Source organism: Coffea arabica, chromosome 6e, assembly GCF_036785885.1.
Source record: "Coffea arabica cultivar ET-39 chromosome 6e, Coffea Arabica ET-39 HiFi, whole genome shotgun sequence".
Taxonomy (NCBI): domain Eukaryota; kingdom Viridiplantae; phylum Streptophyta; class Magnoliopsida; order Gentianales; family Rubiaceae; genus Coffea; species Coffea arabica.
In genome coordinates this window covers 21,297,141-21,312,211 of record NC_092321.1, presented here as the reverse complement: position 1 = coordinate 21,312,211, position 15,071 = coordinate 21,297,141, and the positions used below count along the sequence as shown (strand labels likewise).

Sequence of the window (15,071 nt, the reverse complement as noted above, 5' to 3'; positions counted from 1 at the left end):
GGCATGAAACTTTAGAACAACGTAATGAAAATCAAGGAAAATACTACACTCGTATAGTAGCCAAACATACAATCAAATACAAAAGAGAAAGTAATAGGAAAGAGATTACCTTTATCATATGAGTTCCAACTCTCTATCTTTTCTCAATTTTTTATCCAAATCTAACTACAAATACAAGGGCAGTTGAACTAAACTACACAACCAAGTCTAATCCTAAACAAACTACTAGGAGCTTGTAGCATAAAACCTATGGGTGCGTTTGGATTCCATGTTTTTGGAGGTGTTTTTGAAATACTTAACTGTAGCATTTTTTGAAAAACTTCAAAAAATGTTTGGATGGAAGTTTTTGAAAAACTCTTTGTTTTTAAAAAATACAAGCGTTTGGACTGACCAGTTTTTCAAAAATACTACTTATTGGATAACTGCCCAATAGCTTCAGTAACAAAGCAAATGTGACCTTTTTATAAAGGAGTTAGAATTTGCAATATAATTTGTGGTCGAAGTGGCATATACTACCAATTTCCTCTGTCCAACATCAACTACTACTACTTAACTTGTTTTTGATTTTTTTGTACAATATCATCCACATATTTGATGAATTAATAAGCATTTAGGTGTATATACGGGGGTAGAGATATGCACAAGTTAGCATATATAAGATAAAGGTTCTAATCCGTGGTCAACATTACACAATAACATTTGTTACACATTCATAATCAAGTGGAAATCACACGTTTCATAGAATAAGACTATTAAACTTTTATTTAGGGCCTATCGGTCCAATGAGCCTAGTTATGCGCATTCAAATACATGTGAGCCGCCATCGCCCGCCGATCTTCGTTCCAATTATCTATGCCCTGCTGCGACATATCGATGGGTTGACCCGGATGCGGCTGCTCCCCTGCTATATGTGCATCAGCTAGGGCTCCGAGGGCTGCTTCTTCGTTGAAGTACTCATCCGCTGGGGAGTATGTGCGCATAAAATTGTGCAAAGTACAACACGCAAGCACAATATTATTATGAGTTGCTATTAGGTAGTTCTGCATTGGACCCTTGAGTATTGGAAATCGCTTCTTAAGAACCCCAAATGTGTGCTCAATAATATTTCTAACCGATGCATGCCACCTGTTGAACAAGCATTTAGCTGCCCGCTCATGATGCGTACCCTGTGCTCCCCTAAACGGTGCCATAAAACCCGGCATATTTCTATAAGCAGCATCTACCGCATAATATTTCCCTGTCAATGATGTCATGTTGATAGTTTTTGAAGGTATTGAAGAGAACAAAGAGAAACGGGGGCACCAAATACTGAATGATGGACCGCCTTGAAAGTATTTAAAACTATTATTATGCAATTTCTTAATTTCAGTTGGTACAATAGGAAGAAAAGCACATACCCTGCGGTGGCATAGGAAAACCCGAATCAGGATCTAGCAAGGTATCTTGAAGAATTCGGGCATCATGAGCACTACCCTCCCAACCAACCCGAACATATACAAATCGCATGTCATGATCGCAGGCAGCAAGGACATTCTGAGATAAGTCGTCATGCCGATTTCTATACCTCTCTCGTATTTCTTCTGTGCACCAAGCGGAGACGTGCGTCCCGTCTAGTGTCCCTACACAATCCTATAAAAGTATACAACAAAACTAATTTTTTTTAGAATATTGTAAATTGAAATTTGAAAGCATAAAGTGCAATCCATATGCTAAAAATACAAACCTGAAACCACGGCATGAGTGATGCATTGTTCAAAATTCTTGGGTGAGTCCCATCGAAGTCAATTAGCCTAACGAGATCACGACCGAGGCGAACTAATGCTCATAACACACGACGAACATGTCGATCAATCGTTTCCGTTGAAAGCTGGAACCGCTCGGCTAGAACACGGTGCCGCTCATCATGGCTCAGGCACATTAGAGTTAAAGCAACGGATTCATGAACCCCCACCTGCTGTGAAGGATATGCATGCCAATAACCACGCTGAACCAACAAATCACACAACGTCAGGAATTGGGGAACATCCAAGCGCATGTTTTCAATAATTCTGTCCTCATGTCCGTTTATCAGCTCAAGCACATAGTCCCTCCCCGAGAGCACACTATCTCTAACTCTTCTTCTTCTGGGAACTCGGTTAAAGCGTGGGTCGAAGAACATGAAGCCTAGGAGCACAACTCCCAAAAGGATGTTATCGAAATCAACATCGTCCGTCTCGTCATTCAAGTATCCACCCTGAATATGTCCCTGATTATCCATCGCACTGCTATCAGTATCAAGTATGCAATAAAAATTCGGGATACCCTGCAAAGAAAGGAATCAAAAGGATTAAAAATAGAACCCAACAATGCTCTGGCTATATGCACAAATATTTGATATAGAACAATCATGATAACAACTTATGAAGTTCACATCTTGTTCCTATTATGATAACAATGCTCCGGCTATTTGAACCTACTTTTATAAATGTAAAGCCTAGCAAAATAAGAAGTTTGCAGTTTCACAAATACAAGTTTCCAACAGAAGCATACTTGCTGGTTTCCAAGTTAACAAGTTGCACACCTATGGAACAATAAATCCGCAAAACATTCTAATCGTCTGGTATAATTTATACCTGGCCAAGAAGCTTAGCAAAAGTTTCCAAGTTAACAAGTTGCGAAGCTTGGCTACAAATGTACCACAAATCCTATACAATCTCTAGGTATGGTGAATACCTAGACAATATGATACAGAACAACTGGTGCAATCTACTACTTTAGCTAGGTTCGACCGAAGGCAAAGAATTGGCCAGCTGTTTAATGAACATTTGAAATCAAGTATAACTATGCCAATTCCAAACGTTACCAAACGATTAAGTCATCTTATCCCTGCTTATGACACTGTAACAAAGCCTATTATCACACACAGCCAAAAGTTACAGCAATCTATTCGAACGAGCACACACAGCAATTAAAAGGTCACTAAATGGAATTATTAAAATTTAGAAAAAAAATAGACTCATTCGGGGTAAACAAATAGAAAAATCCGCTGTCAAAGTTTCCAAGGCCAAACTACATCAAACGAAAATAAAAAGTGAAACAGTGGAATTGCATGTTCAGGGACACAAAGACAATCCAAGTGGGCTGCCACGACTAAAACTCGGATGGTATGAGCATCTATGCGGGTGGGAGGAGCCCTCGATGTCTCACAAACGCAAGCCGGGCATCGTCTGTGGTGCAGGAGAACCAAATGATACGCTCCGCTTTGGACCGGAGGAGATCGGCCATCTTAAGGTGAACTTCAATGTCTAGCCCAAGCGCGCAGAGAGGCACCATTGCAGCTTCTAACTGCGCATCGTTATCTACAACAGCCTTTTCACTCTTCGAAGGTGAAGAGACCTCTGCACTCCCGCTCTTGCTCTTTTTACAGCTCAAATGTGTGTCAATGCTGTCTAGAACGCGGACATACTGCTGGAATTGGGGGGACGATGGTGAGAAGAAGGAATCGCAAGACATGTCACCCGATCTGCGCTTCCCTTTGCTGTTCTTAACTTTTTGCTTCCCTTTCCGACTCACAGGCTGTGAGGGAACGTTTTCCTCGGAGGAATCCACGTCCACAACCCCCTTTCCTGAACAGCGTCGAGCAGCTCTCTCCATTTGCTGCTCGTCGGCCGAGTTGGGCGGTGAATCTCCATATCCACCGCTGAAATCCCCAGTCGCCCCTCGATTCATGAAAACTTCTTCGAGCATGTGATAAAGTAGGCATGAGCAGTTGTAGAATCTAGCGTATGCCTGGTTCACCTACAACAAAGTAGAAGACAGCAAAAGCACAATGAATGCAACTCTGAAAAACATATGATTGCATTAGAGTTAGGAAACCAGCAATTAAATCCAAGGGGGGAACAGTTAATGCAAGGGGGAAGATAAAATCCAACAGGGAGACCATTTTTATCGATTCTGAATGGCTTAAAAGTAAGAAACCAGCAAGTCAATCCAATGAAAAGAAAATTAAACTGCGAGGGTGAAGATAAAATCCAAAGGGGAGACAGATTTGCATAATTTCAATTGGCCTAACGAGAAACCAGCAAGTGAAGGGCATAGTACGGGGGGACAGTTAGTGAAAGGGGGAAAAGAAAATCCAAGGGGGGGACAGTTTTCAATAGTTCAGATTGGCTTAAAATACAGAAACCAGCAAGTAAATCCAGCAGGGAAATAGTTATATCCAAGGGGGAAGAGAAAATCCAAAGAGGGGGTAGTTTTTAATAATTTCAAATGGCTTAAAAGTAAGAAACCAGCAAGCTATACCTGAACCAGTTGGCTCCACCGTTCATCATCCATCATGAAGGTGTAGTTTGTTGAGTCCCACCCCATACCAGTGCCCCGTTTCTTGAATGAAATGTAAAGCTTAGTAAGGCTCTGAAGGGCATAGTACTTCGACCGAATACTATTGTGGGGAAATGGAATTCCGAACCTCTGAAGAAGCATGTTAGTAACCTCGGGGATGACATGGCTCCCGATGTTTTGAGACGATATCTCTCCATTCCTATGCATATGCAGCAGATGTTCGGCAAACGCAAATTCATGTTCAGATGTGAAACTGTTACGTTTTGAGTACTTCCCTTTTGACGGTTTCATCTTATTTCTCTTTAGAATACATAAACAAGAAAATTGGACGAAAAGGGTCACAAAACAGACAAATGTGTCCTCGTTGTCATATAAAAATGGAGAAGGCAGTCGCACTTGAGGTTGTAAGTAGAAGGCTAAATGCAATTGGCTAACCTTGAAGTAATTAGTTATGCAAAGTTGCAAATCGTTTTCTCCCTGAGCTGACAGCGAACAACAATTGCTAAATCCCCTACTCCTTCGCAAGACTGTGAAGTATATATAGAAAATACAATCCTAGAGGTCATTTAATTGACTAAACTTCAACAGAATTAGACCAACTGACAAGTCTAACTTACCCTTCCAAGCACGCCGCATCACAGGGGGCATGTAGCTCCAAGGAGGAGACAATAAAAGGACAATGAAGTAGCTGCAGCCGCAGTACTTACATAAAATGGAAGAAATTAGGTCCCCAAACTCATGCAAATTACTCAGCAAGACTGTGAAAACACACAAATATACTACAGCCAGCACTTTAAATCTACTACAGCCACCATTTGGTTCGGAACAAATTATACATTGGTGCAATTTAGGCAATAATGTTGGAGTACATTTATAGCTCTGAAGAGGGTCAATTATATGAAAAAATATGCGGCAAACAAGTCAAGCGCCTATTCCAATAACACTGAATGTGCATAACAAAGACGATCGTCGGCAATGAGCAATCCCCATTCAGGACGAAGTTGTGAAGAAATGTTTTCAATAATTTACAATTAAGAACCAATATGAAAAAATGACATCGGCTGACCAATTTCATCATGAAATTAAAGACGCTGAACAAGTTTAAATACTTGATGTTGAGTCACTATTTTTTTTCCAATCGTCGGAAACAGATTGAAGGCGAAGAAAGAGACATCAATTTAGATAGTTGCCCAAATAAAAAATTTCAACTGTAGCCCTACTCTGTACGAATAAACCCAAAACTCAACGAACTCACCTGCAAGTTCCTTGAAAAAGAGGAGGCTTCACCGAACTTCTTGTGGGATGCAGCAGCGTACCGCCAATATCTTCACGAATTAACTACTGTAGCAGGGCCGAGCGAGTGATAATCGCGTAAGGGCACCTCAACGAAAAGAATCTACAGCGTGTGACTCCAATTGCAGATCTGCCCGCAGCAAGCTCAGGTGAAGCACACAGTTGTTTGTGTAGCTCAAGCTTCGTTCCAATTAACTCCTTTAGCTGCCGGGCTGGAGGTGTGGAATCGATGGGCTGCCCCGCTTGCAGAAATCGTCGGTTGGTCGCTCTTCAAAATTCGAAAGGAGGAGCTGATGTCCAAAGGCTTCTTCGTTCTTAGCTCAGCTCAACAGAGAAAGGATAAGAAACTTTACACTGTGGCATCACATGACCGAAAAACTGTTTTTACGCTTCAGGAGCTAAAACGGTGTAGTCTTGCTACAGTAGGCACTGTAGTTTTTTGGTGAAAAGCTGTTGACCACTTTTTGTAGTTTGACTACAAAAACAGTTTTTACAAAAACTACCTATCCAAACAGAGCCTATATTTTTAGTATTTTTCTACTCTCCAAGCTCCCCAACTTAGCCTTAATGAAAATGCATAATCCCGTACTTATAGAAAAGTTTTCTATCCTTTTACTTTCTTTCTTCTTCAATGTGAAAATGGCTCCCAAAGGTTAAGATTTGTGACTCTAATGGAATCAAGAAGATTTGAAATGACATAAAAGTTATTTTCTAATGTTACTTGAGCTTTTCTTCTAACCACCAAAGTGTCTTGTCATGCTTCAAATTACAAGCAAGAAAGAACAATTCAAAAGGAATTTTGTGCAACTTGCATCAAAATTCCGGCTGAGGAAACCAATGATGGAACCGGTCTTGCTTCCCATGGTTTTTTTTTTTTTTGAAGGAATTGCCATGGTCTTGCTTCCCATGGTTGATCGGAATTGTTATTACCATAAATAATAATGTTGATTGGAGCAACAACTATAAATAAAATATTTAATGAAATATCAACTAGCTTCAGTTGGATTATCAACTACAAATATTTGTACCGACTGCATCCATTGCTTTTCTCACGTTTGTATTTTTTTTTTTTGTCGACACAGGGGTGTCCAGATCAATCCTTACGGGACCCGACTAATCCCCTGCGGCCCGGGTCCAGCGGAGCGGAGACTCGAACTTGTGACCTCAAGGTTCACTGTTTTCTCACGTTTGTATGCTGCTAAATATTCCATTAATTGTTCGTAGCTGTGCTGTATAATTAACTTGACGCTTCCTCGTACAATGTATTACCCTTTTCCGTGGTACTGCCTGACGTCCTCTGTCGGGTATTCCATCACTTTCGTCTCAGGTTTCCTACTGCCATACCTTTTGTGTTTACGTCATATTTAAACGGGCTGCCTCAGTTATCCGGTTCCCCACATGCGTTTCCTCGTTTTTGTGTGACCACTTGTCCCTCGTCCCTTCTTTTTTTTTTTTTTTGGTCCATCTAATGGTTTCAATTTACTCTTGGTTTGTTTGAATTGTAAATTATTTGAGATATTTTTATTGTAGCACTTTTTACGATGTGATGTATGTGAGATAGAAAGGTAATTGGGAAGATAAAAAGTTGTATTGAAAATTATAATGATGATGTCAGTAAATATATTTGGACAAATAATCTACTGTTTCTATACTACGAGAGAAGAGAATTCTAGCTGAACTTATGATGGATTGGAGTGTGTATCTTTAGATAAAACAACTACATTGGTGTACTCACTGACACTTTTGAAAAAAAGAAGCACAATGCTTTCTCATAATGCATTAGGCGGAATATGTAACTCCCGGTTTAGTGCACAAGAGAATTTTAAGAGGCTTTCTTGACCAATGGACTTGTCTCTTGTTAACTAGCTCTCCAATTTGCAGGACTTCAGATTTTAGTGACTCTATCAGTTTGTGTTGATTTTTACGCCCATGAGCACGAAATGGAACTACACACTTCAGAAACTTCCCTGAAAACAATACCGGACTCCGGTGACAATTCGTCAAAACTAAACTTCTGTCCATTTCAAATGTCCCAACACGTCCTAACCGTTATAATTTAAAAGGCCACTATCAACCTTTAGATGATCAAACCACCTCCACCTCCACCTCCTAATCCAACGGCCCGCGTTCCACATTAGTGGTAAGCACAGACAACTTGGAGGTCATTTAACTCCCATGGGATTGGTTTAGTGGTAGCAACAATCTTATCTTTCGGGACATAAAAGATTTCGGGATCGAAATTGCTCTTTGGGGCACCCTGCAACTCGCTTGAATAAACGTTGCGTGAGATTGCGGCATTGCACTCTTGTTTGATGCGTCGTGTCAAGTTCAAAGGTCTCAAATCGGAACATGTTTCGGATTACCCCAAAAAAAAAAACTTGGAGGTCATTTAAAACGACAAATGAGCAAAAAAAAATTCAAGCACATGAATCAGTTCTCTTAATCATGGTCAAAACTTGAATAGACCGTGTTTAAAAGTCTAATGACTCAAATTGTATAGTATAACACAATTTAAATCATTGTATTTTTAAAAATCGAATCTACTTTAACTTATGTGTCAGCTAATTGTCAACCAAAAAAAATTAATTGTGAATCTTGAAACGGAAAAACCAATAACATACTGCCAGCTGGCCACTACAACAGCCGCAACCAAATAAATAAATAAAGGGTTAATTACATTTACCTCCCCTGAGGTTTGACCATATTACCAACCAATCCCTATAATTTGTCCAAATAACGGTCTCACCCTTTGAATGATCAAACATTTAACAAAAACCCCCTTAATGCCGAAAATGCCCTTATTGAGGCCATGTTGCATTAAAAAAAGAACATATTTTTATTTTATTAATTATGATGCAATCCAAAAAAATAGAAAAAAGTTTTTGCTTATTATTTTATAAAAACCATATCTTTGCTTCCAAAAATAGTTTTGAATCAATAATTATTTTAAATCTTAAAAATGAACATTAAAAATTAGATAAATTGAAAGAAAAATAAAAAAGAAGAAATTATTTTAATTCCTGAAGTATGGTTCAAATTGAGGAAAGCATGCCTTGTGCTCTCCGCAACATGCGTTGAACCACAAATTTGAACCATACTTGAGGATTTAAAATAATTGCTTCTTTTTTATTTTTCTTTCAATTTATCTAATTTTTAATATTCATTTTTAAGATTTAAAATAATTATTGATTCAAAACTATTTATGGAAGCAAAGATATGATTTTTATAAAATAATAAACAAAAAAATTTTCTATTTTTTTGGATTACTTGAAGGTTAATAAATAAAAATATGTTTTTTTAATGTAATATGGCCTCAAAAAGGGCATTTTCGGCATTAAGGGGGGTTTTTGTTAAATATTTGATCATTTAAAGGGTGAGACCGTTATTTGGATAAATTACAGGGATTGATTGGTAATATGGTCAAACCTCAGGGGAGGTAAATGTAATTAACCCATAAATAAATAATCTTCAACTATTCACATTCGCCAACCTCTCTTCATCTTCTTACTTCTCTGAATTCTCTTCTCTACACCACATTCTTTGAACCTCCTCCTCCTTGTTTTGCTCCCAAATCGCTCTCCCCTCTCTGATTCTTGAAGCCCCCCTTAGAGGCCAGCAAGAGCCCAAAAAAAAAAACAAAAAAATAAGAAAGGTCTTCACTGGCAACAAAATATTATCAGATGGGTAGCGAAACTAAGGTCTTCACCGTCTCAAGTCTCTGTGCACAACCACTCCAAGGACTGTTGGGTCGTCATTGGTGGCAAGGTATATGATGTGAGAAATTTCTTGGGAGGCCATCCTGGAGGTGGCGAGGTTTTGTTGTCTTCCACAGGGAAGGATGTAACGGATGAGTTTGAGGATCTGATCCACTGCTCCAATTCAAGAGCAATGATGGCTGAGATGTATGTTGGTGAGATTGATACATCAACCCTCCCTCCCAAAACCAAGTACACCCCGGCCAAGCAGCCTCACTACAACCAGGACAAGACATCGGAGTTGGTCATCAAGCTCCTCCAGTTCTTGGTTCCTTTAATTACATTGGGTGTGGGTCTTGGCATCCGTTGCTATACCAAATCATCAGCTTGAAAGCTAAAGTTGACTTAGAACATCATCTGCAATAAAATCCTTATAGTGAGAGGATTCCACAACCCCCTTCATCTTCATCTTGGTAATCAAAGCCTTTTCATCTCGGTAATCTGAACCATTGAATGCATTGGTATTGGTTTTAGTTTCTTTGATTTGTGTTACATCCGAGTTGACTGGGCTTGCTGATCTCAAACCCCCCCCCCAGATTTTTTCTTACTGGAAACATATGCACGCTTATTAAATACAAGAACGTTGGGCCCTGGACGTTAAGTGAGCAGCGTTTGGTGGCTGTTTGGGCCATGTATGGTTAGTTGATGCATTTTTGGGAGGGAAGGGGTGCTAACGGTGCATTAGTAAATATGAATCTTGAAAATTGAGATCTAAATTTATTAAATTACTGAGTTTTTAAGTACTTAATCACAGTGTGTATCACATTGAATAATAAATAAATAGGTTATTAATTATTTTTTGAATAAAGTTTTGCATACAAAATTCAGTGTCACTTAATTAATTCAAATGTTTTATTTTTTGTTATGTAAATTCATTAAATTTAAATATTGAATTGAGTTATCAAATAAGATCTAAGTTCTTATTTTATAGGGTTAATTATAGTTTTTCCTTTGAACTTGACCCTTTGTAACACTTTCCCCCTTGAACTTTAAATATATACATTTTACTCCCTTCATTGACTAGTTAAATTTTAATGATGAATTTTCCATCCAAAATTTTAACAAAATAACATTATTGCCCCTATATAATGGTTCTAGAATAAGGCTATACTTTTAATTGAAATATAAAACGTCTTATTAGAAAAAAACACAAAGTCAAGGCATTTAAAAAATTTTAAAAATAAAAGATCATATAATATCAAAGAATTCAAAATTATATTGTGAAGAAAAAATTTAAAAATTCCCAAAACTTCTGCATAAGTTTGCCATTGCTTATCCTTCTTCTTTTAAATTGTAAATGGATTGGTTTTGATAATTTTTGTTTACCTTGCAGCTTTTACAAGATTTTCACAAATCAATAAGATGTTATTTGGTATTTTTAGAATGCACTCTTACCTTGCTTTGTATTTTGTTTGAATTCTACATTTTTTTTAAAAAAAATTAAAGATTCTCTAAATATATTTTTATTTTTTAATCATGTTTTTATATCATATAACGCACATTAAAAAGTGCTATAATAAAATAATATAAGCAAACATTTTTTATTCCAAATGCACTAACTAATTTTGTTTCATTTAAAATAAATATTGCTATCAGCATTGACATCAACACATTGATTTGTCTAGACTTCTTTATTGTGGATTATCTAATTTATTTTATTGCTGAAAGATCGAAATGCATAGTATAATTGTGCTGAAAGTTCGAAATGCATAGTATAATTGTGTTTAAGTACATTTAACAACTATTAAAGAAATAGATGTTTATTATGTTACAAATATTATGTATGTTTAAGAATTAGCTGGGGATATTTTGGTCATGAAAAATATAATCCATCTTAGACGGATAAAAAATTGACCATGAGAGGTAAAATGTATATGTTTGAAGTTTTAGGGGAAAAAGTGACCAAGTTCTCGGGGAGCAAAGTGTAATTAACCCTATTTTATATTGTGAGCACTTTTGGAGAGTTTTGAATATTGGGATAGAGTTGCAGCCTATTGGGATAGAGTTGCAGCCTTGCAGGTATAGGCTTGCCATGGTGCATGATGGGATTAGGCAATTGGATCATAATTTTGAACGTAACAAGCCTTGTGAAAGTGGTTTTAACTTTTTGATTTGACCCAATCTGCATGCATACCAGCATACGGCTTCTTAAACTCAAGGCTAATTACTTAGAATATTGTCGGAAAAAAAAATTCGAACAAATGGTGGTCTGATAATGGGTTAGGGCAAAACTATTGCTGTCGAGCTGACTAAGTCCAGTAACAAAATCCAAGATTTTTTAAAAAAGGAACAGTGGCTACCGGCTGTGTCAGCCTGGCAGCAAATGAAATTTTTTTTTAAAAAAGAAAAAGTTTCAGTCCTGCCGTGTTCTGTCAGCCCGGCAGCCCTTCAGGGACAAGAAAAGTTTGAAAAAAAAAGGTGCGGATGTCGACTTTTTGGAATAAAAGGTACAATGTAACTAGAACAGCCTTCTATGAAGAACTGGAACAATGCCTTCGTTCCCTTGTTACACAATCCGTAGGAAGGCAGGCATGGACATGTCAAAGTGGTGGGAGGACGGTCACACCAACCACCGTGGTGGTTTGGAGGGTAGAAGTTTGTGGTGGTGACTGTGACGGAAGCACCAGGAAGGCACCACCTCCGATCGAGCTTGGAGTTGCACATAACTTGGTAACAAGCACCACATGCCTCGCCACCTCGTAAGAGTGCAGCACTTAAAGCTATTGTGTACACACCAAAACCTGTCTGATATGTGTTTTCATACCCGCAAGCTCCACCTAGCAAAAACATTATCCAACTTTAATCATCGGAAATTGGATGTTTCTGGCCATTACTTAGTGTACGTTTTCTTATTTTTCTTTTGTAAATCTCCAAGAGATGGAGAAAAGATGATATGAAACAGACTTGATAATGTATAACACATTAAAAAGAAGAGATAATGGAACCTGCATGCGAAAGACGGCTAATGTGAAAAATCAGTTAAAACAAACACTAAAAAAGGAATGACACGTATAAACCAAGTCACTACTCGTTCCTGAGCGGCTATGCGTTGCGTTGGTTCGATCTCATTATAAGGGTTCATTAATTCATTGTTCAGAAGAGAAGAAAATGAGAAACAAGCATCAATCTTAATCTTGCATGATAGTTCTATACAACATTAAAAAAAGCCCAGCCTTTTTTTTTAAAAAAAAATTTTGCAGTGTCAACCCGGCACACAACTGGTGACATTTGCTGCCGGGCTGACACAGCCCGGTAGCTACTGTTTTTTTTTTAAAAAAATTTGGATTTTGCTACTGGGCCCGGCAGCAATAGTTTTGCACTAATCAATTGTAAGACCACCTTTCTTCTGATTTTTTTCGGCAATATTCTAAGCAATTAGCCGTCAATAGCCTCATCACAAGCTGTATTAACAATCAAAGTTAGTGAATGCACTCGTTGTAGCACTTCCAACCAGTATTGTTAAATTTGGACCAAGTTGCAACTCGGTTAAGTCACTGAATTAGGGTTTAACTAGTCGGATCGGTCAGATCGTTTTAAAATATTTATTAATGTCAGTAGATGTCATAATTATTTTATACTTTCATAAGTTTTCAAAAAAATATTGAAATTAGGTTCTTTGTTATATTTTGACAAGCTATACACAGTGTTTCAAGAAAATTAGGCATTTAATCAAATATACATCTAAAAATTATATGTAAAATTCTAAATTCATGTTTAAATTATATGCATTCTTCAAAACTACTTGAAAAACTAAATTAAAACAAGTTATATAAATTCGAGATTGTTCTGTTTCGAATTTGACTTTCTAATGTATGTTGGAATCACCAATGATAAATTGATAAGATAATAGGGATGAAAACTTCTTGATTTAGAAATTGTTAAGAAATATGAGTAAGTTTAGTGTTTACATTAAGTGAGTGGTATTTTTTTACTTCTTTAAATAAATAAAAGTTTTTATAACTTAGGTAACTCAAACCATGTTTGGGGAAAACAAAAAAGAAAAGTTTGAGAACTGAATCAAGCAATCGAACTAGGTCATGGGTTTGGCTGATTTTTTACGATTTTGACTAAAATGATTTTATGCTACTAACCAGAACGAGAGGAAGATTGGTCCACAGTCGGACCGTTCCGACCGACCGGCCCGGTCCAGTTCTAACAACACTACTTCCAATTGGAGCCTTAGGCATAGTTTGTTATGAGGGAATAGGAGGAAAAAAAAAAGGAAAAGAAATGGAGGGGTAAGGTTTTCTATATTTGGATTGGTTTTCCAGGAGAGAAAGGAAAGGGAGGGATAAATTTTACTTATAGGGCGCTTGGTTCAAACTTAGGAATCGGAATTGCAATTGAAATCACGTCCAAAAATTCAGTTTGTGTTTTGATCAAGAGTATCATTACAATGACTAGAGTATGATATATGTTTATAAGGTTTTGGAATCAAGTTATTTTTCATTTTCTTTTCTTTATTTTTTCTTCTTTCCCTTTTCTTGCTTCCTTCTTCCCATTCTTTAAGTACTCAAGCTTCATTATATTCTCTTGAACCAATGCTTGACCATTATCGATCAACCTTGCAATCTATGAAGCATGGGAAAGCCATTGACAAGAGATGAGAGAAAAACTTACACAAAAAAGGCAAAAAAAAAGAGAGGAGAGAGAACCAAATGGAGAGGAACAGCTGCCATGGAGTATTAGAGGAGAGAGGAAGAGAGTGAAGAGAGAAAACAAAGGAAAGTGAGAGAGATTGACAAGAAAGAAGAGAGAATCAGATGAGGTGGGATTGCTGCTGTGGAGGATTGGAGAAGAGTGTGAAGATAGAAAAAGAGAGAAAATGATGATGATGAAAGCCTGTTGTGGAATTTGGGATGAGAGAGAAAAGATAAAAGGGGAAATCTGATGGTAAGGTGTTGCCATGAAGGTTGGGCCGACGTGATACGGTGATGAAGATGATATGCTTTCTTTTCTTTTTTAAAATTTTCGAGTCAAATTTGAGAATCCACTAAAACCCCTCCAATTAGCTGGGGATTGAAAACTCCCATATTTTAATAATTCTCTCCAAGATTGTGAATCCAAATACATATAACCCAAACAACAAGGATTGGAATTATTTCAATTCTTGATTTCGATCCGCTTTTACTAAACCGCACCTTATTCTTTGTCAGCTTGCTTTCTATCTAACAAATATAGTGTGCATTCAGTCCCAATAGAATTACCGAATTACAAAATTCAAATTATCAAACTCTTTTCAAATTGACTACTTAACTCGATGCGAACCAGATGTGCTCATATTTTTCAAAAAAAAAAAAACATTAGGTTTTTATAGAAAGTGTTTTAAATTAATATGGAATATTCTTAATTACCACGGCTAGCCCTATCATTTCTAGTCCTATGGTTGCATCTTGTACCATAAAAGAATGAAAATCAAATTTGTTTCCCTTCCAGTGATTAGGTTTATCTTCTCAAACTGTTTGTTTGGACTTTTTATCCGAGGTGGGCAGTTGCAAAACTTTTTTCTCCAATTACACAAGGCACATTTGCAAAACTTCTAATTCTTTTTCTTTCTATTGTTTTTTCAAAGGGTTATTATCACTTTACCCCCTTAAACTATATCACTACTATCAGTTTACCCCTAACGTTATCTTTTAATTACTTTACCCTCATAAGTAATTCTATAAGTAATTCAATTCAACATGTTAAGAAATTTTGGAC

General features: G+C 37.3%; 1 protein-coding gene and 1 pseudogene across 1 annotated transcript; one reads left to right on the top strand and one right to left on the bottom strand.

The window, feature by feature from the left end:
* Positions 1 to 788: 788 nt before the first annotated feature.
* Positions 789 to 1,738, bottom strand: LOC113696575 (uncharacterized). Its single transcript, XM_027215973.1, has 3 exons — positions 1,724 to 1,738; positions 1,398 to 1,629; positions 789 to 1,237 (listed from the first exon to the last, which is right to left on the bottom strand). Exons 1-3 carry the CDS (start codon positions 1,736 to 1,738, stop codon positions 789 to 791), a joined length of 696 nt encoding a protein of 231 aa, XP_027071774.1.
* A 7,383-nt stretch (positions 1,739 to 9,121) lies between these two features.
* LOC113695250 (cytochrome b5-like) lies at positions 9,122 to 9,843 on the top strand (annotated as a pseudogene).
* Positions 9,844 to 15,071: the final 5,228 nt, after the last annotated feature.